General features: G+C 42.9%; 1 protein-coding gene across 1 annotated transcript in view; it reads right to left on the bottom strand.

The window, feature by feature from the left end:
- RASSF8 (Ras association domain family member 8) overlaps positions 1-25,463 on the bottom strand; it is a 129,626-nt gene that overhangs the window by 8,571 nt on the left and 95,592 nt on the right. Inside the window, 1 exon segment of the mRNA XM_077469091.1 lies at positions 3,644-4,533. Within this exon segment, the coding sequence (XP_077325217.1) occupies positions 3,644-4,533 (890 nt within the window).

Below are 25,463 nucleotides of genomic sequence, written 5' to 3' on the forward strand. Positions count from 1 at the left end.
GAGATTGAAGCCCCCGCAGCCGTCCTCATATCCCGCTCTGGCGGCCGACATCGCTCCCGGAGTTACTTCCTAGTAACGCGGGCTCCGGTGCTGCGATTGGCCAGAGCCGCGATTACCTCACTCATGCATGCTCGAGGGAGCTGCTGGTAGCGGCACAGTCTAACTGAAGCAACGGCACATATGTGCCATTGCTTCAGTGCGCATGTGCCCATGATGTCAGCACATGCAAATACAGGGGATATCTCCTAAACCGTGCAGGTTTAGGAGATATCCAGTGTAGCTACAGGTAAAGCCTTATTATAGGCTTACCCAGGGCTTTTTTTTTTCAGCCAGAACTCACCGGAACTGCGTTCCGGAACCTCGTTCTGTAATCTCTGCAGCCATCTCCCCTCCAGCCCGTCATTTAATACTGAAGCCAGTAGAGGAAGTTTTCTGCACAGCACAATTCCTCTACTGGCTTCTCTGTGCTAGCGCTGCCCTCGATCACTGAGGTCCCATGTCCCAACCTTCAACTGCTGCAGTGATTCGGGAGGAAGCTTCCATCCCTGAATGCTGCCGCTACTCAGTCTTTGTAGCAAGGAGCAGAGGAAGCCTGAAACACCTCTTCAGCTCTGTGCTACAGTAGGGGGAGCTCTCTAGTCCACTGCACTGTGCAGAAAACAAAGCCTGCACATACCATGGAGAGCGGTGATGGCAGAAGAGGTGAGGGATCTGTCTCTATGAAAATGAGGGAGAGCTTTCCAGAGACCAGAGAGATCATTCAGAGAGGAATGCACTGTGGAAATGTGTGGGGGAGGATGAATATGTGGAGATAGGTAAAGTTTGTGTGTGTTTAGCAGAGGGGAGAGCATTGTACACAGGAGAGCTGGGGGGACTTGTGATGAGAGGGGAGCTAAGAAAGTATGTGTGGAGAAGGGGGATTTGTGATGAGAGGAGAGCTAGGAGGAGATTTGTGATGAAGAGTGCTAGGATTCTCTCCTCTAAGGAAGGAGTGGCTGGGGGTGGAATTTGGGTGTGGTTGGGGCAGAGAGGGTGAGTTCCTGCATCTTTTCTCTGAGAAAAAAAGCCCTGGCTTACCTGTAGTACAAAGTGGGTTTAAAGGGTTTACAACCACTTTAAGCTTTGGCAATAAAACCTGGAAGCTGCATGGTTTCTGTACCAAACAATTATCATGGTTTGTTTTCCATAAAATACAGTCTTCGCCTATTTTTATCAAACCTCTGGAGGGTTAGGCCCCTTTCACACTGAGGCGGGATCGGCATCGGCGGTAAAGCGTCGCTATTTTTAGCGGTGCTTTACCGTTTTAGCAGCAGTATTCGGCTGCTAGCAGGGCTGTTTTACCCCCCCGCTAGTGACTGAAAAAGGGTTAAAACCGCTTGCAAAGCGCTGCTGCAGCAGCGCTTTGCCGGCGGTATGGCTCCGCTGCCCATTGATTTCAATGGGTAGGAGCGGTGAATACACCGCTCCAAAGAGGCGGCTAGCCGGACTTTTTTTTACCGTCCTGCCAGCGCACCGCTCCAGTGTGAAAGGAGACGCTTTTTTCAGGTGCTATACAGGCGCTATTTTTAGCACTGTAGCGCCTGAAAAACGCCTCAGTGTGAAAGGGGCCCAAGAGCATGCTCAATACAAAACTAGTGGATAAAAAAGGCAAAATTCCCTTGCTGCCCATAGTATACAAAGCTTGCGCAAAATTTGAGTAAATGAAAAGCCTTAGTAGATGACATTTAGTTTGCTGAAGCACTGTATCAAGCAATTGATCACTTTTCATAAAATACTATTTTCAGAATTTGTTCATCCCTACTTGCATTATCAGTAGTGCAGCTCTCCTCCAACCTTTTAAGCCAATTCCTGTCTACAGGCACTCTTTCAGCATCTGCTGACCATCATTGCTCTGGACCAGCTTCCCAATAGTGACCATGGTGGACCAAACCTGCACAATGGCTGTTGGTATGGCCACCTGCAGTCACCACCAGATTCTAGCGTGGCAGAATGACGACCATGTAGGAACACGACTGGTAGACCATTGTCACCCCAGAACGAGGACCTTCAAGGCAAAAACTTTTAATCAGCAGGTAATCTTTTGGTGAAAGCTACAGATTTAATAAGAAATAAACTTTTCATATGTCATTACTTTTACAGCTCATGAGAGATTTTAGTAATTGGGTTTAGATAAAACTTAAAAAAAAAAAAAAAAAAAAAAAAAAAAGGACTTCAAGCTGTACAAGAAGCTTGCTGCTATTGAAAGCCTGACATCTTGGGCCGCCTTGAAGCTAAACTTTGAACATGATATCGCTTTGAGCAGCAGGTGAATACAATTTTTGACAAATGTTCCTACATGACTTGCTAATTTAGAAGACCTGCTGCTTAGTCCTTTCTCGTGTTGCCTTCAAAGTCTTGAGAAAAACACTGTTTATTTAACTGTCTGCTGCTTGACTTATGAAGCATATGCCGAAAATCTATGAAAGCATAACTAATCCATTCTTTTCAGCCCTGGTATTAGGATTCTAGCCCTTGACCTCAACGAGTAAACGTCGTAGTAAATATCTAAGAAATGGATTTTCACAGTGGCCAGAAGTAACACAAATCAGTTCAAAGGTACACATTTACTGCTAAAAAGTATAACCTAATAAAATGGAACGAAATGTTATATTTAATGTTTTATTTTATTAGGTTATACTTTTTTTGCAATAAATTTGTACATTTTAACTCATTTTTGTTAAAGTGATATTACAGTGGAACTACACTGCATCTGAGCATCACATAGCAAACATGCAATTTACTTTATTTTTAGTATTAAAACTAAACTCATCCATCCAGGTCTCCATGATTTATTTTGCTGAGAAATCACTCTTCACAATATCCCCTAGCATTTCTGGTCGTGGACATCTTAAGTGCACCCGAGACTACCATAAGCGCCGGGAACCACCGGAACCATCGGCATCGTTTGCAGGAGTTAGTCAGCCACCCCGGAGCAGAGCGGATGATCCATTAATTCAAGAGCTTTACCACTTTTTATCCTGTGAGTGCATCTGCTATTATCATGATTCATTTTAAATGATTACTACACTTAGAAGGTTCTGCACTGTTTCTTCTTTTAACATGTTATACTTACCTGTTCCGTGCAGGGGTTTTGCACAGAGCAGCCCTGATCATCTTCGTCTCAGGACCCCTATAAGCGCTACTGGCGTCCCCCTGTTCGATTGCCCCCATAGCAAGCAGCTTGCTATGGGGGCACCCGAGCAGGCTAGCTTCTGAGCCGCTGCTCCGAGTCCATTCACACAGAGTGCAGCTCAGCCCCGCCCCCGCTCTCTCATTGACTGTCATTGACAGTTGCAGGAGCCAATGGCTCACGCTGCCGTCTCTGCCAATGAGGAGAAAGATATGGGAGAGCCACTGCTCTCATGCACATTACTGGATGGAGATGAAGCTCAGGTAAGTATTTGAGGGGGCTGTGGGGCTGCTGCACACAAAGTTTTTTACCTTCATCATTTACAACCACATTAAGTCTGGACACCATGAAAACCCATTTCTTCGATATTTACTACTAGCGTAATTGTAGATGTAGGTGCCCCATAACAGCCCATATAACTCAACCTCTTGGATTCTAATCTTGGCCTCAATTAAATCTTTTTTTTTTACTCACCAAGAGCCGCTTTGCCGCCTGTGCCATTGACCTCTCCACCGCTTTGCTGCCGTTTTCCAGCCGTTGGCTTTCTTGACTTTGGATTTCGAACTCTCCTTTGATCTTCTCAATTTTCCCCCTGACAATTTCTTCATTCATTTGAGACTCTTGAACCTCCCTCTGTAGTTTCTCTGCCTCAATGCCACTTTCAATGGTGTGGATTTTGTTTTGGTAGTCCTTTATTTGGTTCTCACACTGGAGCATCCTTTGGGTCATCTCTTGCAGCTGCTCCCTCAGCTGCTTCTCACTCTCCACTTCAATCTGAAGCTCATTCTCCCAGAACTCCTCTTCTTCAATCTCAACATCATTACGTTTGACTTTTTGCTCTAGTTTTCCGAGTTCCTCCTCCAAATTTGACTTGTACTTCTGCTCCCAGTATCTGATCTCTGCCTCACTGGAGTCCAGCTGCTTCTCGAGAGACTGAAGTTTCTCCGTTTGTAGGTGTATCAGCTTTTTCAGCTCCTCTGCTGTGGTTTTACAGCTGTTAAGCACCTTTTGCTTAAATTCCGACTCTTTGCCTTTGCCAAAAATGTCCATAAGTCCTTTGGCCCCGCCGCTAAAGGTCAGCGATTTCCTCTTTGGCTCTCTCCTTTTTATGGAACGGTCATTTTGCGGCCGTAGCTTGGCCAGAGGGGGCAGGCTTTGCCTGTACAAAGTCCGTTCAGGTACGTGAGCTATACTATCCGACGTGGGCCTTTCGCTGAGAGATGGCCCTGTGCGTCGCAGAATTAGCTGTACATCGCTGGCGTACTGACCCCACTTGTTTATTGAAATCACTGGGTTTTCGTGAGGAGCCAAATGTCTCTCCGTGTCTCTCCATTTCTCTATGAGAGTGTATCTGCCTGTGCGACCTTGGAGAGAAGGCAAAAGAGTTACAACCATTTGGAAAAGCAAAGTTAAATTGTATCAAAAAAAACAAACAAATCCATCAGGTTTTTATTGGATGCCTGTGTCCTCACCCATGAGATTCGATTCCTGTGCGAGTTCAAAGTTCACACTGCGATCTGTGAACCGATCTGAGGGCGTCCTTAACATTGTATGGACACCTGCAGTGGTTCGCAGAGGGCAGTATAAACTGCTTACGGTTGATATGCAATGCAGGAACCGGCGCTGGTTCCCGCATCGCATATATGTGAACCTAGGATTAAAGTGGTATAAATCCACGTGCCAAAAACTATATTCGGGCCTGTGTGTATCAGGCTTAAATCTTCCAACATGGAAACTAATTTTGGGGACAATGTCCATAAGGGGATTACACCTCACTTCCAATGGGGTCTGCAGAATATTACAGACCGCAATTAAAACTGAATTGCTGATTGGGACATTATTACCATTCCCTACTCTAGCCAATACTTAACTTTTTTTTTTTTAAGACACACTTTAACCAGACATTTGCAAATACATTTACATAATTTATTATTTATTTTACAATTGTGTAATGTCTTTTTTAACAAAAATCACAAGAAGTGGATACTAATCACTTGCTTACTGGGAACTTAAACCCCCCTCCTGCCCAGACTAATTTTCAGCACTTCGAATGATAATTGTGTGGTCATACAACACTGTACCCAAATTAAATTTTTATATATTTTTTTCACACAAATGGAGCTTTCTTTTGGTATTTAATCACAGCTGGGATTTTTATCTTTTGCTAAACAAAACAAAACAAAAAAAGTTTCATAGTTTATTATAAAATTTTGCAAACCGGTAATTTTTCTCCTTCATTGATATGCACTGGTGAGCCCAGATAAGGCGGCACTGATGGGTACCACTGATAGGTGGCATTGTTGTGTACTGTTGGTGGCACAGGTGGGCACTGAGCAGCTCTCATTGGCTCCTCTGTCTACATGGTGACAACAGTGCTGTGCGATTTCACTGCAGAACAGCATTGTCACTCTTTTACAGGAAGTGGGAAAACAGATCTACTGACAGGATCAACCAAAACAAAAAGGTTATGGGTGAAGAAGAAAGAAAGACTGCTGTGCTAATTTTAGGGACAGACTGCATCATGCATGCGATTTTTAATTTGTGCAAAGTTCTACTTTATAACCCCCCCAGGCCTAGGGTAGTTCCATTTTCCCACACTAAAAGGGAACACAGTTTAATATAAATCCTAACCCAAGATTACACCAGATACTTGGTAGATGAATGGTGTTCACATTATGGGCTGCTGAGCATGTACTGCTGGTACTTATAACAGAAGTAAATCACAGGTTTTATCCAAGCAGTCGGCGACTACTTGGGAAACCATAATAATCTGTATGTGTGTGCGCGCTTGTGCGTATATAAATATAAATTTTATGTTTTTCTTTAGAAAATGGTCTTAATCAGCACAACCGAAAACATATGGGTAGGGTACTTGGCTTCCACCTCAAATAGCTTCAGGGGATGTGTCTATATTACTTGTTGTGGAGACATTGGAGTGTAAGCTCCTTTGGGGGCAGATGCGGATCCAAGGAGACCCATGCAAAACACCAGTACAACATGAAAACCCCACAAAAACAAAACCCTGGGGGGAATAGAACGTAGAATCTGTATGCTAATGGCATTCATGACCAAGCTACTACCATATTAGAGAAAGAGATCCAAAAACTTTAGCATATTAAACTGGAATAAACCCCAAATCATAAATGTAATGCATGGCACTAGTTTTCCTTTTTAGAACCCCCCCGTTTTCATCTGGCAATATGGCAAGTAACATACTGCCTGTTTCCACTCTGGATGAATGAGAACAGGGGGCACCTTTGGGCAGCAATATTATCAGTCTGGGGGAAAGGGAGTGTAAGCCCTTGTACACACGGTCGGACATTCTGACAACAAAATCCGTCGGATTTTGTCAGACGGATTTTGTCCGAAACTGGTGTTGCATACACACGGTAGGACAAAGTTGTCGGAAAATCCGATCATACGTAACATGATGACGTTATTTCGTTATGACGGGGCTTCGTTCAGGCTAGTAGCCAATAGCTTTGGTCTAGGAATTTGATCTGAGCATGCGTGGCACTTCGTCCGATCGTAATTCTCTACATACAAAGTCCGATCGGATCATGTTGTCGGAAAGTTTTATAGCCCAGCTCTAAAACTTTGTCCATCGGATATTCCGACAGAAACAGTCCGATGGAGCCCACACACAGTCGGATTATCCGACAACACAGTCCGATCGGACATTTTCCGTCGGAATGTCCGACCGTGTGTACAAGGGCTTAGATGTGAAAAACCTGTAAAATAAAATGGATACCCCTACCAGTGTTAAATGGTTTGTCTCATCCCTGTAACTAATACTTTCGCAAGAGTAAAAAAAAAAAAAAAAAAAAAAAAAAAAAAAAGGGAAAAGAAAAAAACACACAAAACAAACTGATGCAGCAATTACATCTTATGCCACGTGCACACAATCGGAATTCTCGTCATAAAAAGCTCAGACAGAATTCCACTCAAACTGTCTTGCCTACACACGGTCACACCAAATTCCGACCGATAAGAACGCGGTGACGTACAACACGTATGACGGGACTAGAAAAAGGAAGTGCAATACCTAGTAGCCAACAGCTTCCATCTCGTAGTTGAATCTGAGAATGCGTGAGTTTTTGCGCATGGGAATTGCATACACACGATCGGAATTTCCGGAAAAACGTTGTAGTCGGAAAATTGAGAACAGCTAAATTCCGATGGAGCATACACACGGTTGCATTTTCTGATGAAAAGCTCTCATCGGTCTTTTGCAGGGCGAAATTCTGATCGTGTGTACGCGGCAAAAGGTTTGGTAAGCTGCAATATAATAAATATTTGCTTTTGGGTTTAATACTGCTTTAACCACTTAAGGTCCACCCTATAGCAGGTTTACTGCTACAGGGTAGCAATACACATACACACACACACTATACATATATACACACACACTTGAGTATAAGCCAACCCGAATATAGGCTGAGGCACCTAATTTTACCACAAAAAAAAAAAAAAAAAACTGGGAAAAACGCATTGACTCAAGTCTAAGCCTAGGGTGGGAAATGCAGCAGCTACTGGGTAAACCATGCCCACCTGCAGCCTCACTGTGCCCACCTGTACCTTTTATAACCAAAACAGCGGGTGTCTCCTGCTGTGTCATGATGTCTTAAAGCGGGAGTCCACCGGGACTCCGCGTTATTTTTTTAAAAAAGCCAGCAGCTACAAATACTGCAGCTGCGGACTTTTAAAATAGTGACACTTACCTGTCCAGCGCGCCCGCGATGTCGGCACCCAAAGCCGATCTCTAGGTCGTCTGTCGGGTCCTGCCGCCGCCATCTTGGGTATGGGAATCAGGAAATGGAGCCTTTCGGCTTCATTTCCCGGTTCCCTACTGCGCATGCGCGAATCGCGCTGCGCAATAAGGACACTCCCCGCTGCCTCTGGGATCTGTGTGTTTCCCAGCAGGCAGCGGGGCACTTCTGGGAAGGGGGAGGGCACTTGCGGAAAGGGGCGTAAGTTACGCCCCGTTCCGCAGAGAGCTATCCCGGAAGTGGGTGCAGTTACCTGGATTATCCAGGTAACTGCACCCCCTCCCCCCCCTGAAAGGTGCCGATTGTGGCACCGGAGGGGGGGAGGGTTCCGATGAGCGGAAGGTCCACTTTAGGGTGGACCTCCGCTTTAACTGTTCAATGGCCGTCCACTGTAACAAAGCCCCGCCTCCTCCTCGTCCGTAATAGATGGAACACTGATTCAGTTTCTCAGCATCGTATCAGTGTTCAGTCATGAACGAGGAGGGGGCAGGGCTTTGTTACAGAGGATGGACGCATGACACAGTGGGAGACTCTCCCTCGAGTATAAGCCGAGGAGTTTTTTTTTCCAGCATAAACATTGTACTGAAAAAGTCGGCTTTGACTCAAGTGTACACACACACACACACACACACACACACACACACACACACACTTTTATATAATACAATACATACATAATACAATATAATATAATACAATACAATACATTTCTTTTCCCCTAGTATAAGCACCTCCCACCAAACACTGGCTAGGCACACACAGTAACCATTTGAGAAGGGGTTAACCTCAGGAGCAATCAGACAGCATAATTAGTACAGGGACCTTGCATTTTTTTTTTTTTTTTTGCTCCGATCACTGTATTAGTGTAACTGGTCCCCAAAAAGTGTCAAGTGTCTGTCAGACTCACAGTCCCACTATAAATTGCTGATCGCCGCCATTACTAGTAATATATAAAAATACCCCATAGTTTGTAGACACTATAACTTTTTTTGTTTTGTTTGTTTTTACCAAAAATATGTAGCAGAATACACATTGAGCTAAATTGATGAAGTAGTTCAATTTTTACAATTTTTATATTGGATAGGTTTTATGACAGAAGGTTAAAAAAAAAAAAATCTCAAAATTGTCAGTCTTTGTTTATAGCGCAAAAGATAAAAACAGGTGATCAAATACCATCAAAATATAGCTCTATTTGCCTGGGGAAAGAAAAAGCACATAAAATTTATTTGGGTACAGTGTCACATGACCACGCAATTGTCAGTGCTGTATTGCAAAAAATGGCCTGGTCAGGAAGGAGGGTAAATCTTCTGGAGGTCCAATAGCTTTACATTTTGGCCGCAGTGCTTCCCACTGTACAAAGAATCAACTAAGTGCACTATCACCAGATGGCGCTGTTTAGCCATCTTTCTATACAGCATCACACAGGTGAACAGTCTTCTGATGCTCAACAGCTCAGGCCTGGCCCAATGATCCAATATACAGAAATGTCAGCACTATAGTGACACTTCTCAATTCAAATGCAATGGCTACAGTTCAAAGCTTAGTTTTTTCTCAAGCCAGTGAAAAACATCTGATACAATGTTACTGTAATGTTCCCCATTGTATCAGATCTGTTTTCCACTGGCCTGGGAAAGAACAAAGTTTGAAACTTGCCATAGAAATTTGTATTGCGAATAATCTTAACTAAAAAAGTGTCACGTGGTAACTCAGAATTTGGTTTCCATGCTCTGTGCCGCAACCCACCCTTAACCCCAATGTAGCAATTATTCAAAAGGTACAGATCCCAAAAAATGAATATCATGTTTCTATAATATGCTTGGAACGCCAATTTGCACCAAAATAGCATACAGTTTGAAGCCCCGCTGGGAGGGAGACTGGGGTCCACTGGAGGAGGCGATGGAAACCTATAAACAAGTGCCCCGCAAACTTTCAGACAGGCTGACACAAATATACATACTACACCGTGCATACCTCACCCCACTCAGGGTGGCTAGATACAGAAGAGATCAACCCGCCGCTTCTCCTATGTGTAATCTACAACCGGGCACCTTCCATCTTATTTGGACCTGTGCAAAAACCTCGGGGTTCCTGGGAGCAAGTGGTGACGTTCTTACATGACAACATGGGTTCTCCCTTGGCGCCAGACCCAAAACAATGCCTACTAGAGATATTCCCTGATGTCCTTGATAAGTATACCAAAAGATTTCTCCAGGAGACTTCTCGGGTAGGAGGGTCATTGCCAGAAAATTGATGAGAACAATGCCCCCTGAATTTACAGAGTGGAAGGCAGACCAACACTTTTCTCCCCTACAAAAAGTTTCTCTATATTCATAGAGGATGCCCAGATAAATACAAGATATGGGATTGCTGGCTCCAGGAATATGAGACATGCACCTAACCAAACCCAACATTCAGTATATAACTACACTAACCCTTGGAGATTGATGTGCATCTTTATTATGTACCAAACAAGAACAGCCAAGTACAAATATATTACTACCAAGTATTGTAATACATACTGTATACTCATCCTATTATGGAAAGATATTATGAAAAGAGAATATGAAAACGTGCACCTGTTGTATATTCCTGTGTTCAATTAAAAAAAAACGTTTTTTTCAGTAAAAACAAAACAAAACCAAAAACCAAGTGTCACGTGGTGCTGCAATCCTTGTTATGGATTTAATAATGTGTCCTTATTGGATTAAAAATAAGATTTCAAAATGTATGTAAACCCCAACAATGAATTCCTCTTACTTGTTCCCTTTTGGTCTGAAAATAAATATATATTATATATATATTATATATATATATTATATATATATATATATATTACATATATATTACATACATACATACACACACTAGAAAGTGTCTTATTATCTTTTAAATGCATGCAAAAAAAAAAAAAAAACAACTCTTGATCCTGCCAGAAAATGTCAGCCAATAACTTTCTGTGCTCTCCATGCCTGTGCTGACTTATCAGTTACATTGTTTACAGCCATCTCTGACTACAATATCACTCCTCATCTAATCAGGGAGGAGCTCTGTATTTCTTTCTTAGGGTGACATTCTGCTATTCACATATAATGCAGTGAGTGAGCATGGTCCTCCTAGGACAAGTAGTGTGTTATTGGCAGGATCAACAGGTGAATATTTGGGGGAAGATCCTTTAAAAAAAAAAAAAAAAAAAAAAAGAGAGAACACAAATGCTGTCAATCTCCCCAGTGTGGAAACAGTCAGCTATGAATCCTGTAAGAGGGTCTAATCAATATCTGCCCCGTGCCCCCCCCCCCCCCCCCAATATCAGCCCCTTAAAAACAAAAAACATTGAGTTTTAATTCCAAATAGTAAAACATATGATTTACCGAGATGTGTTACAAAAGGGAATTTATTCTTTGGATAAGGAAAACATGTTTCTCCGCCAAGTTAGCGAGGTTGTGACTCTGCATGTTTAAAAACACGGAAGCGTCATGTTGCATCCCACATATTGCGCGTGGGAAATGTTGGCACCTGATGGAGGGAGCTTGCTGCCAGTGGTGCCAACTGCAGAGGGAAAAAAAAATAAAAATCTGCCAAGTTTTGCTGCTTAAACGATAGTTCTCAGTATCAAAGCTAATCTAATGAAGACAGGGAGGAATATTTTTAAACACAGCTATACACATCACTTAGGAAACCTGTCATGAAAGTGCCCATTGGCTACCCACCCTTCTGAAAATGCTAAATGCCCGTTTCAATAAGTCAAGCCAAAGACCTGCAAATAGTAACCAATAAGGACTCGGACATTCATGGCTAGTCTGCATACTGGTTATGGGGACATTGAGGTGATCACATTAGAGGAGCTTACACTCTAATGTCAGCTCACAGTCACACTATTCCACATTAATATAGATCTGACATTCTGCAGTGCTGTCTAGAGAAGGTTGAGGTGATCACAGCAGAGGAGCTTACACTCTAATGTTTAAAGACTGTGTCCTCTGTAAAGCACTGTGGAATATGTCATAGCTATATCAATGTATAATAGTAGAGTGTGATGGGACATTAGAGTGTAAGCTCCTCAGGAGAAGAGACAAATGTGTTTGGCTTGGTGCTCTGTACAGCACTGCAAAATATGTCATAAAATGTACAATAGTGTGTTACTATGGTGGGACATTAGAGCGTAAGCTCCTCTAGTGTGGAGACTGATGTGACTTGCTCAGTGTTCTCTGTACTGTGGAATAAGTCAGAGCTATACAAATGCCAGATAATAGAGAGTGACTGTGGTGGTACATCAAATTGTAAGCTCCTCTGGCACAAAGGCTTATTCAGATGGCTTAGTGTTCTCGGTACAGCACCATGGAATATGTCAGAGCTATAATAGTATGATGTTGCATTACGGTGGTACATCTACTGGTACAGAGACTGGTATGAATGGCTCAGGGTTTCTCTGTACAGCAGAAATTGGTCAGAAATATATACACTATATTACCAAAAGTATTGAGACACCTGCCTTTACACACACATGAACTTTAATGGCATCCCAGTCTTAGTCCATAGGGTTTAATTGAGTTGGCCCACCCTTTTCAGCTATAACAGCTTCAACTCTTCTGGGAAGGCTGCCCACAAGGTATAGGAGTGTGTCTATGGGAATGTTTAACCATTCTTCCAGAAGTACATTTGTGAGGTCAGGCACTGATGTGGATGAGAAGGTCGGGCTCACTGTCTCCGTTCTAATTCATCCCAAAGGTGTTCTATCAGGTTGAGGTCAGGCCAGTTCCTCCATCTCAAGCTTGCTCATCCATGTCTTTATAGACCTTACTTTGTGCACTGATGTGCAGTCATGTTGGGAACAGGAAGGGGCCATCCACAAACTATTCCCACAAAGTTGGGAGCATGAAATTGTCCAAAATGTCTTTGTATGCTGACATCTTAAGAGTTCCCTTCACTGAAACTAAGGGGCCAAGCCCAACCCCTGAAAAACAACCCCACACCATAATCCCCCCTCCACCAAATGATTTGGACCAGTACACAAAGCAAGGTCCATAAAGACATGGATGACCTCAAAAATGCATTCTGGAATAGGTAAACATTCCCATAGACACTCCTAAACCTTGTGGACAGCTTTCCTAGAAGAGTTGAAGCTGTTATAGCTGCAAAGGGTGGGCCAACTCAATATTGAAGCCTACAGACCAAGACTGGGATGCCGTTAACATTCATGTGTGTGTAAAGCCAGGTGTCCCAATACTTTTGGTAATATAGCGTGGATATATAATAAAATAGTGTGGTACTGAGGTGGGCCATTTAAACTGAAGCTTCTCTGGTGCAGAGACTGGCTCATCATTTTCTGCACAGCACTACTGAATATGTCAGAGCTATATAAATATCTAATAGTAGTAAATAACTGTGGGCAGACACTGATGTGAAGTGTAAGCTCCTCTGGTGCCGACACTGATGTGATTGACTTACTGTTTTGTGTACAGCACTGTGGAATATGTCAGAGACAAAGTAATAACAGTGACTGTGGTGGGACATTAGAGTGTAAGCTCCTGGGGTACAAAGGCAGAGTGTTGATTGTAGTAAAAGTGTCAGCACAATATAAATGAAGACGTTAATAATCCATCTCTAAGGGCTGTGTAGGGCTTGTTCTCCAGAAATCAGCAGGTTCTTAGCAGGGCTCATTCTTTGTCCTGAACGCCCCCCACCTCCGCTTTAACAAGAATTTCTGTAATTGTTTTAGAGAGATCAGACTTCAGTCACCCCCCTGCTGAGGCCGCAATAATCCTCTAAAGGACAGTCCGGTAAATTAAGCAAAACATGGACTTCAGAGGGGAAGTCAAAGGTCAGCGAAGCTTGATTATGGCCTGAAACTGCCAGGACCTTTCTGCAGAGGCGGGCAGGGGGTGCCGAGAGGGTACTGCATATGGGGGCAAACACACACACAGGCACAATACTGAACAGACACTGCTTTAATTATCACGCAACTAAAATATTTGGGTCCTGACTTGTATACAGGCCTGATTTCCCTCCTGCCTCAGAACGTGAGTAGTTAAAGTGGAAACTTCACCCCAAGGGTACAGGTCCGTTTTTCTGCCTCCTCCCACATCGCAATACTGTGAACCCAGGCTAAAGCACAAATAACTTTTTTTTGTTCTCAGTGTTGGATAGAATAGTAAAGAAATTATATTCCCTGCCAAGTTCTGATGTTGTTGGTTTCTCCACTGGTGGAGGGCTGGTTCACACCAGAATCTCACATGAATGTGTGTTGTGTTTTGGGGGGGCATCAAACTCTGCTGGTTACTCCTGGCGATACGTGGGAGGGAAACTCTGCTGGACATTACATTCCTGGTGGTATGGGGTGGGGGAGGGGCATTGGACTGCTGGACAATTCCATCAGAATTGGGGGTGTAGGGGGGACTCAGCTGGGCACTCCCAACAGTATGGGGGTGTGTGTGGGGGGACTCTGTGGGGAACTCTTGATGGTATGGGGCAGGGGGGTGGTTGCAGTAGGGTGGTTGGTGGGGTGCAGGATTCTAGGTTACTCTGCTAGGCACTCCCGATGGTGACTGGGGAGATTTTGGTTGGAGGCTTGCAACTCTGTACTCCTCACAGTGCTGGGGGGTGAGAGACTCTGCTGGGCACTCCCGGCGGCACCAAGGGAGGGGACAGGTTGTGCCATTGGGCACTGCCGATAGAATTGGTGGTGGGGGGAGTGGAGTGTAGGGGACTCTACTGGGCATTCCCAGCGGCACGGGGGTGTGTGTACGGTGGGCTTTGCTGGGCACTCCCGGTGTCCTGTCGAGAGCTGTCCCCCATCGGATAGTGTCTGCCCTATACTGTGCTTGTGCAGTATGGAGGACAAAAGGAGACGCCGAAAGTCTCCGAAGATGAAGAGCTGATCGTCAGCTCTACACGGTGCCTGCGCACTGAGTCCAGGTTCAAGCCCCACCATCCAAGTGGACAGCGTTAGAATATAAATATGCAGAGCGCAGTGAGGCCGCGCCTGAAGCGTGGCGAGCGAATTGAGCCCACGGGATTCCCTCTAAAGTGCCGTCTTACAACATCGGGAGCATGTGACAAAATGTACTATTAAGTGCGCAGGCGCAGTGTAGAGCTCATAATCAGCTGTTCATCATTGGAGACTTTCGGTGTCTTTGTCCTCTGTACTGCAAGACCTTTCTCGTCAGAACATCAGCAGTACTGGGGTGTGTATATGGTGGACTTTGCTGGGTACTCCTGGCGAATGCTCTGATGACAGGATCGCTTAACTCGAGCAGAAAAAAAAAAAAGAAAAAAAAAAAAAAAAAAAAAGAAGGACAAAGGCTCTTAAATCTGTAAATGTAATATTATTGTATATGTTTTCTATAGTGCCAACAGTTTGCGCAGCCAAAAAATAAGTAAAGGAGTTGAATCCTATTCACAGAGTTAAGGTTCAGAAAAACAGCGCAGCGATGTTTCAGAGGATATATTTTATTGTGGAGTGTACATACCTTTGAGGATTGTTCTTCCTGAACCCTCAACCCCCTGGGATTACAATATTGATCATCCGTAACTCCGCGGTTTGTATGTTAGTGATGTAAAACCTCCGGCACTGCCGCCTGTTCCGCTTTCATGGCCAGAAATATTTTAATTTACAAACACTTTAATGCATTTACTACCAGCTTGGCATACAATGCTGTAGTGGGGCACAGGTTCAAGGATGTATTGATCCCTCTACTGAAGTCTGCTTGGTGACCCTGGGATGTTTTACGATTCGTTTGTAAAGTCATCAGGCTCAGCTGTGATTGCAACGTCAAAATAAAGAGCGTATGGGAAACCAACCAATAGCATTGTGACATTTTCCCAGCAAGGTCATCCAGCAAAATCCAATTGTTGAAGATCTGAAAAAGCAAACATGCAGTGTAGGCAAACGCAGGATGCTTTCTAAATGCATATCATTTTAACCCAACTGAAATTGAGGTTTAAATCAGATAACGTCTGACAGTTGCAAAGTATTATAGTTTGTTTAACCTACCATGGGCGGAGGAGAAAAGCCTGTTCCTTGCCAGCATGCTATAGAGAAAGATCCTTGCTGGGTGTAAGCAGTGGTCTCTCTGCAGAGGTCTGACATGCACCCCGAGTCCGATTTACAGCTCTGCAATCAGCAAAGCTCATGCTCCCTGCTGACTGTGTCCACTCTCCTCCCTTCCCCCTACCCAGCAGGGCCCGCTATGGCGGTCTCAGGGCCGCAGATGGGCAAGCGGAGCATAAATTGTAAAAAATGTAAGTTGCATCCAAGCACAAAATCCCCCCCCCCCCCCCCCAGAAAAAAGGTTTAAAAAAATTACCCCCCCCCCTAACATTCACACATGTACAAACAAACACACGGGGCGGGGTGCCTATGCCTGAAAACATTGACTGCGATATGTATGTTACATATAATCGCCACCCATGCCAGAATGAGAGCAATAATTCTAGCACCAGGTCTTCTTCGTAACTAAACTACACTAAACTGATGACTTATAGGGGGGGCTTTTAATGCATCACCTATAGAAAATATAGGGTACTAACATGTTTAGTATATATTTACTCAGTCCAACCTCGATAGAGAATAATATAAATAATAATAATAATATAAATAATAATATTATTAATTATTATTAATAATAATAATATAAATAATAATATTATTAATTATTAATAATAATAATATAAATAATAATAATAATAATATAAATAATAATAATAATAATATAAATAATAATAATAATAATATAAATAATAATAATAATAATATAAATAATAATAATAATAATATAAATAATAATAATAATAATATAAATAATAATAATAATAATATAAATAATAATAATAATAATATAAATAATAATAATAATAATATAAATAATAATAATAATAATATAAATAATAATATAAATAATAATATAAATAATAATAAAAATAATAATATAAATAATAATAATAATAATATAAATAATAATAATAATAATATAAATAATAATAATAATAATATAAATAATAATAATAATAATATAAATAATATAAATAATAATATAAATAATATAAATAATAATATAAATAATAATATTATTATTATTATTATTATTATTATTATTATTATTATTATTATATATATATATATATATACACACACACACATATATACACATATATACACATATATATATATATACACACATACATACACACATATATATATATATATATATATATATATATATATATATATATATATATATATATATATATATATATATATATATATATATATATATATATATATATATATAGATATTTTTTTTTTTTTTTTATTAAAATGTGTACACTGATAACATGTACCATATAAAATAAAAAATGTATATAAAAAGTAAAAGTGGGAATTTTAAAATTGATGGCAGCAACTTGTCTCAAAAAAAGTTGGGACAGGGCAACAAAAAGCCAGCCAAGTAAGTGGTACTAACAAGGAAGAGCTGGAAGAACATTTTGCAACTAGTTGGGTTAATTGGCAACAGGTTAGTAACCAAATAGGTATAAAAGGAGGAGTATCTTAGAACAAGGTTACTCAACATAAAATTGAAAAGGCTTTAAAAATATCTTGGAATCTTGAGGGGAAAAAAAAAAAAAAAAAAAACTGTGCAAGGGACGATGCTAAAATGCAATATTGGATGCCGGTGATCTTCTGGCCCTCAGACAGAATGGCATTGAAAACAGGCAAGATTCTGTGCTGGACATCACTGCATGGCCTCAGGAATACTTCCAAAAATCACTGTCTGAATGCGAACAGACAAAGAAGCAGCCATGCCTGAAGATCATCCAGAAACACCACCATCTTCTCTGGGCCAAAGCTCATTTAAAATGGTCTGTTGCAAAGTGGAAAAAGGGTCACTGGTCAGATGAATTTAAATTTGACGTTCCTTTTGGCAACATGGGCGCCACGTCCTCCAAACTAAAGAGAGGGACCCTCTGGCTTGCTATCAGCATCCAGTTCAAAAGCCTGCATCTCTGATGGTATGGGGGTGCATTAGTGCGCATGAAATGGCCAGCTTTCACATCAGGTAAGGCACCACGACTGCTGACAGGACCATCCAGGTTTTATGCTCCCACCCAGACAGCATTTCAGGGAACCTTGCATATTTAAGCATGACAATGCTAAACCGCATCTAGGAACACAGCATGGCTTCATAGTAGAAGAGTCCAGGTGCTTAAATGGCCTACCTGCAGTCCAGACCTTTCACTAATTGAATATGTTTGGTGCATCTTGAAACAAAAAAAATACGACAAAAAGACGACCCAGGACTATTGCAGTTAGAATACTATATCGGGTAAGAATGGAAAAACATTTTGCTTTAAACTCCAAGGACTGCTCTCAGTTCCCAGACATTTATAGTGTTGTATATAAACACACACAGACCTAACTTATATTTACTGACTTACACTTATAATTACTAGAGTATATACACAGCCAAAATTTATTTTTATTTTTTTAAGACTAGCTCAAAATGTTGCAGAGCACTAAGCATACCATATCTGCCTCAAAAATATAACTATTTGCCTTTGTTTTTTTGTTTTTATTTTCCAGAATGGGTGCAGTGTAAACATTGCATCAGATCTTAGACAGCACTAGGGGCTTCCTTTTTGTTCCCAATATTGCTCTCATTTCAGCAGAGCCAAAGAAAACTTAGAAAACTAGAATATTAGTTTTGAAATGCTGCCGTTGTACCAAGATGTGCATTTATGTTTTAGCGCCTATGTTGTACATCAAACATGCAAAAATGCAGTAAAAGGACCATTAGAACAGTCTGCCAAACATGCAAGAGTTGTCAAGCTCGGGTGGAACTACATCATACCCAGGGTCACCATCTACTTCCTGGACTGAGATGCCAACTCAGAAATAAAGTCATGTAAAGCCTGGCAGTGTTCACAAATGTGTTCACAGATCAGCCCCTGCTTTGCAGCCTTTCAGCTTTTGAAAAGTTACAAGGTTGCAGTCTGATCACTGGAGAAGAGACTGAGAAAATGCTTCCTCCTGCCTGCAGCAGACTGATGGCGTCATCTAAGCCTAGGCAAAGTCATTGGACGAGACAGCTCAAGGAAAGGTTTTTAATAAAAAACCTTTTGGGAACGATGCCATTGCTGTATATTGTGACATGTCAGGAATTGATTCATACAGTTTTGTAAAGGTACTGAAGGGCCCTTTTTAAAAGGACAGAAAAGACTTTAAAAAAGGCAAAAAGCGTACATGCTGAATCACTTTCCTCACAAGGACTGCAGAAAGTAGAAGCAGCGTTACTCAGCGAAGTCCTCGCAGGAACGGAACGGAATTAATTGCATTGTAGCTATACAAGAAAGCGCTTCATTCCTGAATGGAAACAGCTGTGTGACAGCGGGACTGCGCAGTCTATTTAAAGGCTGTGCGCTCATCTCTCTTAATGATTAGACACAGGAAATTGTGGCGAGGCCGCCTGGATAATGATGTCCTGTGTGTGCGCACTTTGAAAGCGGTAGAGTTTGGAACAAAAAAAAAAAAAATATTCTATTACAACTGTGCAGAATGTAGCTGTCTGTCCTTCCTTCAAAATTCCCTTTTAGGTCTCTCACCTAAAGATGGCCACGTACATTAGATTGTCAAAAGTATTGAGACAGCTGCCTTGACTGACACACACACGAACTTTAATGACATCCCAGTCTTCGTCCATAGGGTTTAATTAATATTGAGTTGGCCCACCCTTTACCGCTATAACAGCTTCAGCTCTTCTGGGAAGGCTGTCCACAAGAATTAGGTGTGTGTCTATGGGAAAAGTCAGGACTCTGTGCAGGCCAGTCAAGTTCCTCCACCCCAAACTCGCTCATCTATGTCTTTATGGACCTTGCTTTGTGAAGTGGTGTGCAGTCATGTTGGGACAGGAAGGGGCCGTACCCAAATTGTTCCCACAAAGTTGGGAGCATGAAAGTGTCCAAATGTCTTGGTCTGACGGTGACTGATTCTTGCGCCATCTTATTACTATTTCTTCTATGCTGATTCCTTAACCCTTCACTTTAACTAAGGGGCCAAGCCCAACCCCTGAAAAAACAACCCCACACCATAATTCCCCCTTCACCAAATGATTTGGGAGGGGTGGCCCAATACATTTGGCAATAGTGTGGATGAGCAAGTTTGGGGTGGAGAAACTTGACTGGCCTAAAAAAAAAAAAAAAAAAAAAAAAAAGAGTCCTGCCCTCAACCCAGTAGAACACCTTTAGGATGATTTAGAGTGGAGACTTCGAGCCAGACCTTCTCTTACAACAGTGCCTAACATCACAAATGCACTTCTGGAAGAATGGTCAAACACTCACATAGACACACTCCTAAACCTTGTGGACAGCCTTCCCAGAAGAGTTGAAGCTGTTATAGCTGCAAAGGTTGGGCCAACTCAATATTGAACCCTATGGACTGGGATGCCATTAAAGTTCATGTGCGTGTAAAGGCAGGTGTCCCAATACTTTTGACAATAGAGCATATAAGGACTTAATTTCCCTGTTTATAGCAGAGGTCTCCAAACGTCCTAAAAAAAATAAAAAAATAAATAAATAAAAAAAGGGGCAGGGTTACAGCCCCTCAGACTCTAGGGGGGCATGTTGTGGCCAGAGGCGGTGGAAAATGCCTCAGGTTTGGTGTTTAGTGGAAGTAAAAAAAATAAAAAAAAATAAACTGTGTGCACAATTATTAGTCAAGTTGTATTTTGAAGATTAATATTATTGAACTACAGTGCTCTCAGTCAATACAAAACGTTAATAGACCTCAAACCTGAGTAAGCAAGTAAAAGTGAGGTTTTGGCCTTTTTAGGAGAATATCTGTTACAACAATTATTGGGCAACTATAAGGCTTCACACTGGGGCGACCTGTCAGGCGACTTAGACGCGCTCCATTCAGTGCATGGGAACTGTTCTAATTGCAGCAACTCAAGTAAAGTTAGAAAAAGGTTCCTGTACTTCTTGGGGGTGACTTTGGATCGGCTTGCATTGACTTGTATTAAAAAATCCAATTTGCGCAGTGCGGGGGCGGCTTCAGAGTTATAAGAGTCATAAGACTTCCATTCATGGAGTGTCGGTTTCTTGATTGGTTGACGATGCAGCAGCAACCACAGCCTCCCAGACACTGTTCAGAGAGGTGTACCGTTTTCCTTCACTGCAAACAGTTTAAGGGCGGCCCACAAGTTCTTAGTGAAAAAACAGGATCATGAAGGCCAAGAATACACCAGACAGGTCAGGGCTAAAGTTGTGGAGAAGTTTAAAGTAGGGTTAGGTTATAAAAAAATAAATATCCCAAGCTTTGAACATCTCACGGAGCACTGTTCAATCCATCATCCGAAAATGGAAAGAGTATGGCACAACTGCAAACCTACCAAGACATGGCCATCCACCTAAACTGACAGGCCGGGCAAAGAGAACATTTATCAGAGAAGCAACCAAGAGGCCCATGGTAACTCTAGAGGAGCTGCAGATCCACAGCTCAGGTGGGAGAACCTGTCCACAGGACAACTCAGTCGTGCACTCCACAAATCTGGCCAAAAGGGGAAAGAAGAAAGCCGTAAGAAGTCCCATTTGCAGGTTACGAGAAGCAATGTGTGGGACACAGCAAACATGTGGAAGAAGGTGCTCTGGTCAGATGAGACCAAAATTGAATTTTTTGGCCTAAAAGCAAAACGCTATGTATGGCGGAAAACTAACACTGCACATCCCCCTGAACACACCATCCCCACTGTGAAACATGGCGGTGGCAGCATCATGTTGTGGGGAAGCTTTTCTTCAGCAGAGACAGGGAAGCTGGTCAGAGTTGATGGGAAGATGGATGGAACCAAATACAGGGTAATCTTAGGAAGGAAAAAAAAAAACAACCTTTTGAGAGTCTGAAAAAGACTTGAGACTGGGGCAGAAATTCACCTTCCAGAAGGACAACAGCCCTAAACATACAGCCAGAGCTACAATGGAATGGTTTACATCAAAGCATATTCATGTGTTAGAATGGCCCAGTCACAGTCCAGACCTAAATCCAATTGGAAATCTGTGGCAAGACTTGAAAATTGCTGATCACAGAAGCTCTCCATCCAATCTGACAGAGCTGTATATATTTTGCAAAGAAGAATTAGCAAAAATGTCACTGTAGATGTACAAAGCTGGTGGAAACATCCCCAAAAAGACTTGTAGCTGTAATTACAGTGAAAGGGGGTTCTCCAAAGTATTGACTCGGGGGGGGGGGGGGGGGGGCCACACTTCACATTTGTTAAAAAAAAAAAAAAAAAAAATCTATGAAAACCATTTATCATTTTCATTCCGCTTCACAATTATGTGCCACTTTGTGTTGGTCTATCACATAAAATCCCAATAAAATAAATTTATGTTTTTGGTTGTAACAATTTCAAGGGATATGAATACTTTTTCAAGGCACTGTGTTTAGATATATAGGGATTAGATGGATGTTATAGACCGAGATTAGATAAATATATGGATAGATGTAGCTATATGGTAGCTCAATTGGTTTCCAGGCCAATTAGGATTACCCTCAATATCTATATATGGATGGTAATCCTAATTAGGCTGGAAGACAATTGAGCTACTATTCAAACTCCATGCAGTTCTCCATACAAATTTAACCCAAAAGCACCCTGGGTTGATTTGTAGTCCATCTCTGAATTCTCCTTTGTTGTGCCTTTAATTGCTTCCTTGCCATTTCTAGAAGTCTGCCCAGAGCTTGAGATCACATTGCAGTCATCCCCTGCACCGTAACGAGCCTTCACATTTGGTGGCTGCTGGTCAAAAAAGTGAAAAAAAGTGATGCACTGTGCCCATTATTACATGTTGTGGCTTTGAATGGGAACATTATGCACAAAAAACAAAAAAACACCACCACCATCTGTTACTTGGACAGGGTAAGAGTTGTGCAGTTTGCAGGACTGATCAGACCCCAGAAGCATCTTTCAAAAAAGTTTAAACGTTCATTTGAAATGTCAAGACGTCATGGACATCGGGATTTTACTAAGTGCAGTGTGTCAGTTCAGCATCCCGTAGTATATCCACACTTGTCAGATCACCCAAATATGACAAAACGTGAGGAGCCGGTTCTGGTGATCTCATCGTGAGCACTACAGGTGAACCGTGTCTTGTGTCCTAAGAAGGGAAGGAAACTGAGCATCGGGGATCACTGCCAAATGTAATGTAAGCAAATAACTCAAGCAACAGCCCTTCCAGTTTGCTTCAAAGATCCCTGGAGAAATGGTTCAGATTGAAAAGCTGTATAGAGACTGCTGGAGAAAACTCACCCACACCATCTCCCCGTGCGACGACACCCCCCCCCCCCCTATCTCCCCGCGCGACGACACCCCCCCCCCCCCCACTATCTCCCCGCGGCGACACCCCCCCCCCATATCTCCCCGCGGCGACACCCCCCCCATATCTCCCCGCGGCGACACCCCCCCCCATATCTCCCCGCGGCGACACCCCCCCCCATATCTCCCCGCGGCGACACCCCCCCCCATATCTCCCCGCGGCGACACCCCCCCCCATATCTCCCCGCGGCGACACCCCCCCCATATCTCCCCGCGGCAACACCCCCCCCATATCTCCCCGCGGCAACACCCCCCCCCCCATATCTCCCCGCGGCGACACCCCCCCTCCCTGTGCTACACCACCCGCCGTGCGACACCACCCCCCCCCCCATGGCGACACCCCCTCCCTGTGCGATAGACACATCCCCCCCCCCCCTCTCCCTGTGCGGCACCACCCACCCCGTGCGACACCACCCCCCCCCCCCCATCTCCCTGTGCGACACCACCTCCTCCCCCCCCCCCCCCCCCATTCTCCCTGTGCGACATCACACAACTGTGCCTGCTGACTTCTTTATCTTCTTGGTTTCCAAAACATTTGCAGCTTTATTTACGCAAATAAAAAAACGCTAATGCCATTCCATCAAGTGTCATCAGCTCACCTTATTCTTTATAAAATCAGATCCTTTATTCCTGCATACTCAGCCAGTCCCAGATAAAAGCAACACAGATTTCTTTCCTTAGGTATGGTAATCAAAAAGCAAACCTTGAAATAAACACTTTACAAGTCTGAATGAATTCATTCCTGACATGACAATATACAAAACCTGGATAATGTTTAGGAAAACCACCCATTTGCCCCGTTCACACCGATGCGATTTGACAGTTCCAAATCACATCTCACTGTTGGAAATGGAGCTTTACAAAATGCTGCGACTCATGTCGCAGCGACTTGGAAAAAAGGTTCCTGCGCTACATTTTGCTAATTTCATTGCGACTTGCATAGACTTCTGTTGTAATGAAAATCGGCAGTGCAAAAATCCCACTAATGTGCGGCTTTGAAATTGCGCTGAACTAGCGCAGTTTTAGAGCTGCACCGGTGGGAACAGGAGCTAAAAAAATGGAATTACGTACCGGTAATGTCCTTTTCCAGGAGTCTTTCAGGACAGCCACCTTAGAGAGACACTGGCTCCTCCCCTCTTAGGAAACACCGCCTTCATTTTCAAGATTTAAGCCTCCTCCTCCCTTCATTCCTCAGTTCTTCCAGAGTACCTCCGGCCAACTGGGGAGACAAGAACACGTCAAACAAACAAACTTTTAGTCTTACCTGACGGTCTCATGTAATGAGTTCCCGATGGTCTGCAAAAAACTTGGGTGGGAACCGGTGCTGTCCTGAAAGACTCCTGGAAAAGGACATTACCGGTACGTAATTCCATTTTTCCCCAATCGTCTTTCAGGACAGCCACCTTAGAGAGGATAAGCGAGTACATTACCTTAGGGTGGGACCACTGCCTGCAGTACTTTACGGCCAAAGGCTTGGTCTTTGGCTGACAGAAGATCCAGTCTATAATGTTTCACAAACGTAGAAACACTGGACCACGTTGCAGCACTACAGATCTGTTCAGGAGATGCCCCAGCCCACTCTGCCTGAGAAGTTACCACTGCCCCGGCTGAGTGTGCTCTAACCCCAACTGGGGGATCTAACCCCCCTGTCACGTAAGCCTGTCCAATGGCTAACCTTAACCATCTAGCTATCGTACGTTTAGAGGCTTTGGAACCCTTCCTAGCCCCAGAAAACAACACAAAAGTGAATCAGATTTCCTGAACTGACTTTGTGCAATCCAAATAATGAAGAACACATCTTTTAACATCTAATCTGTGAAACATGTGTTCCTGTTTTCTTACTGGATTCGAACAGAAAGTAGGTAGCACAATCTCCTGTATTCTATGGAAACTAGAGGCTACCTTAGGTAAAAAAGGCCGGATCTATCTTAAAAACCAAATGATCCGGAAAAAACCTGAAAAAAAGGTGCCCTAATAGAAAGGGCTTCGAGTTCACTTACTCTCCTTGCTGTAGCGATTGCCACCAAAAATACAGTTTTGAGAGTGATCAATTTTAACAAGCAAGGTTCTAACGGCTCAAAAGGTTCCCCTGTGAGAACCTGTAAAACTAAAGCAAGATCCCGACTGGGAAGGGGGCGACCAAAGGCTTGGTCTTCGCCTACCTAA

The sequence above is a fragment of the Lithobates pipiens genome, unplaced genomic scaffold (genome assembly GCF_037356315.1).
Source record: "Lithobates pipiens isolate NorthernLeopardFrog02 unplaced genomic scaffold, aLitPip1_a1.2 Scaffold_8, whole genome shotgun sequence".
Classification (NCBI taxonomy): Eukaryota; Metazoa; Chordata; class Amphibia; order Anura; family Ranidae; genus Lithobates; species Lithobates pipiens.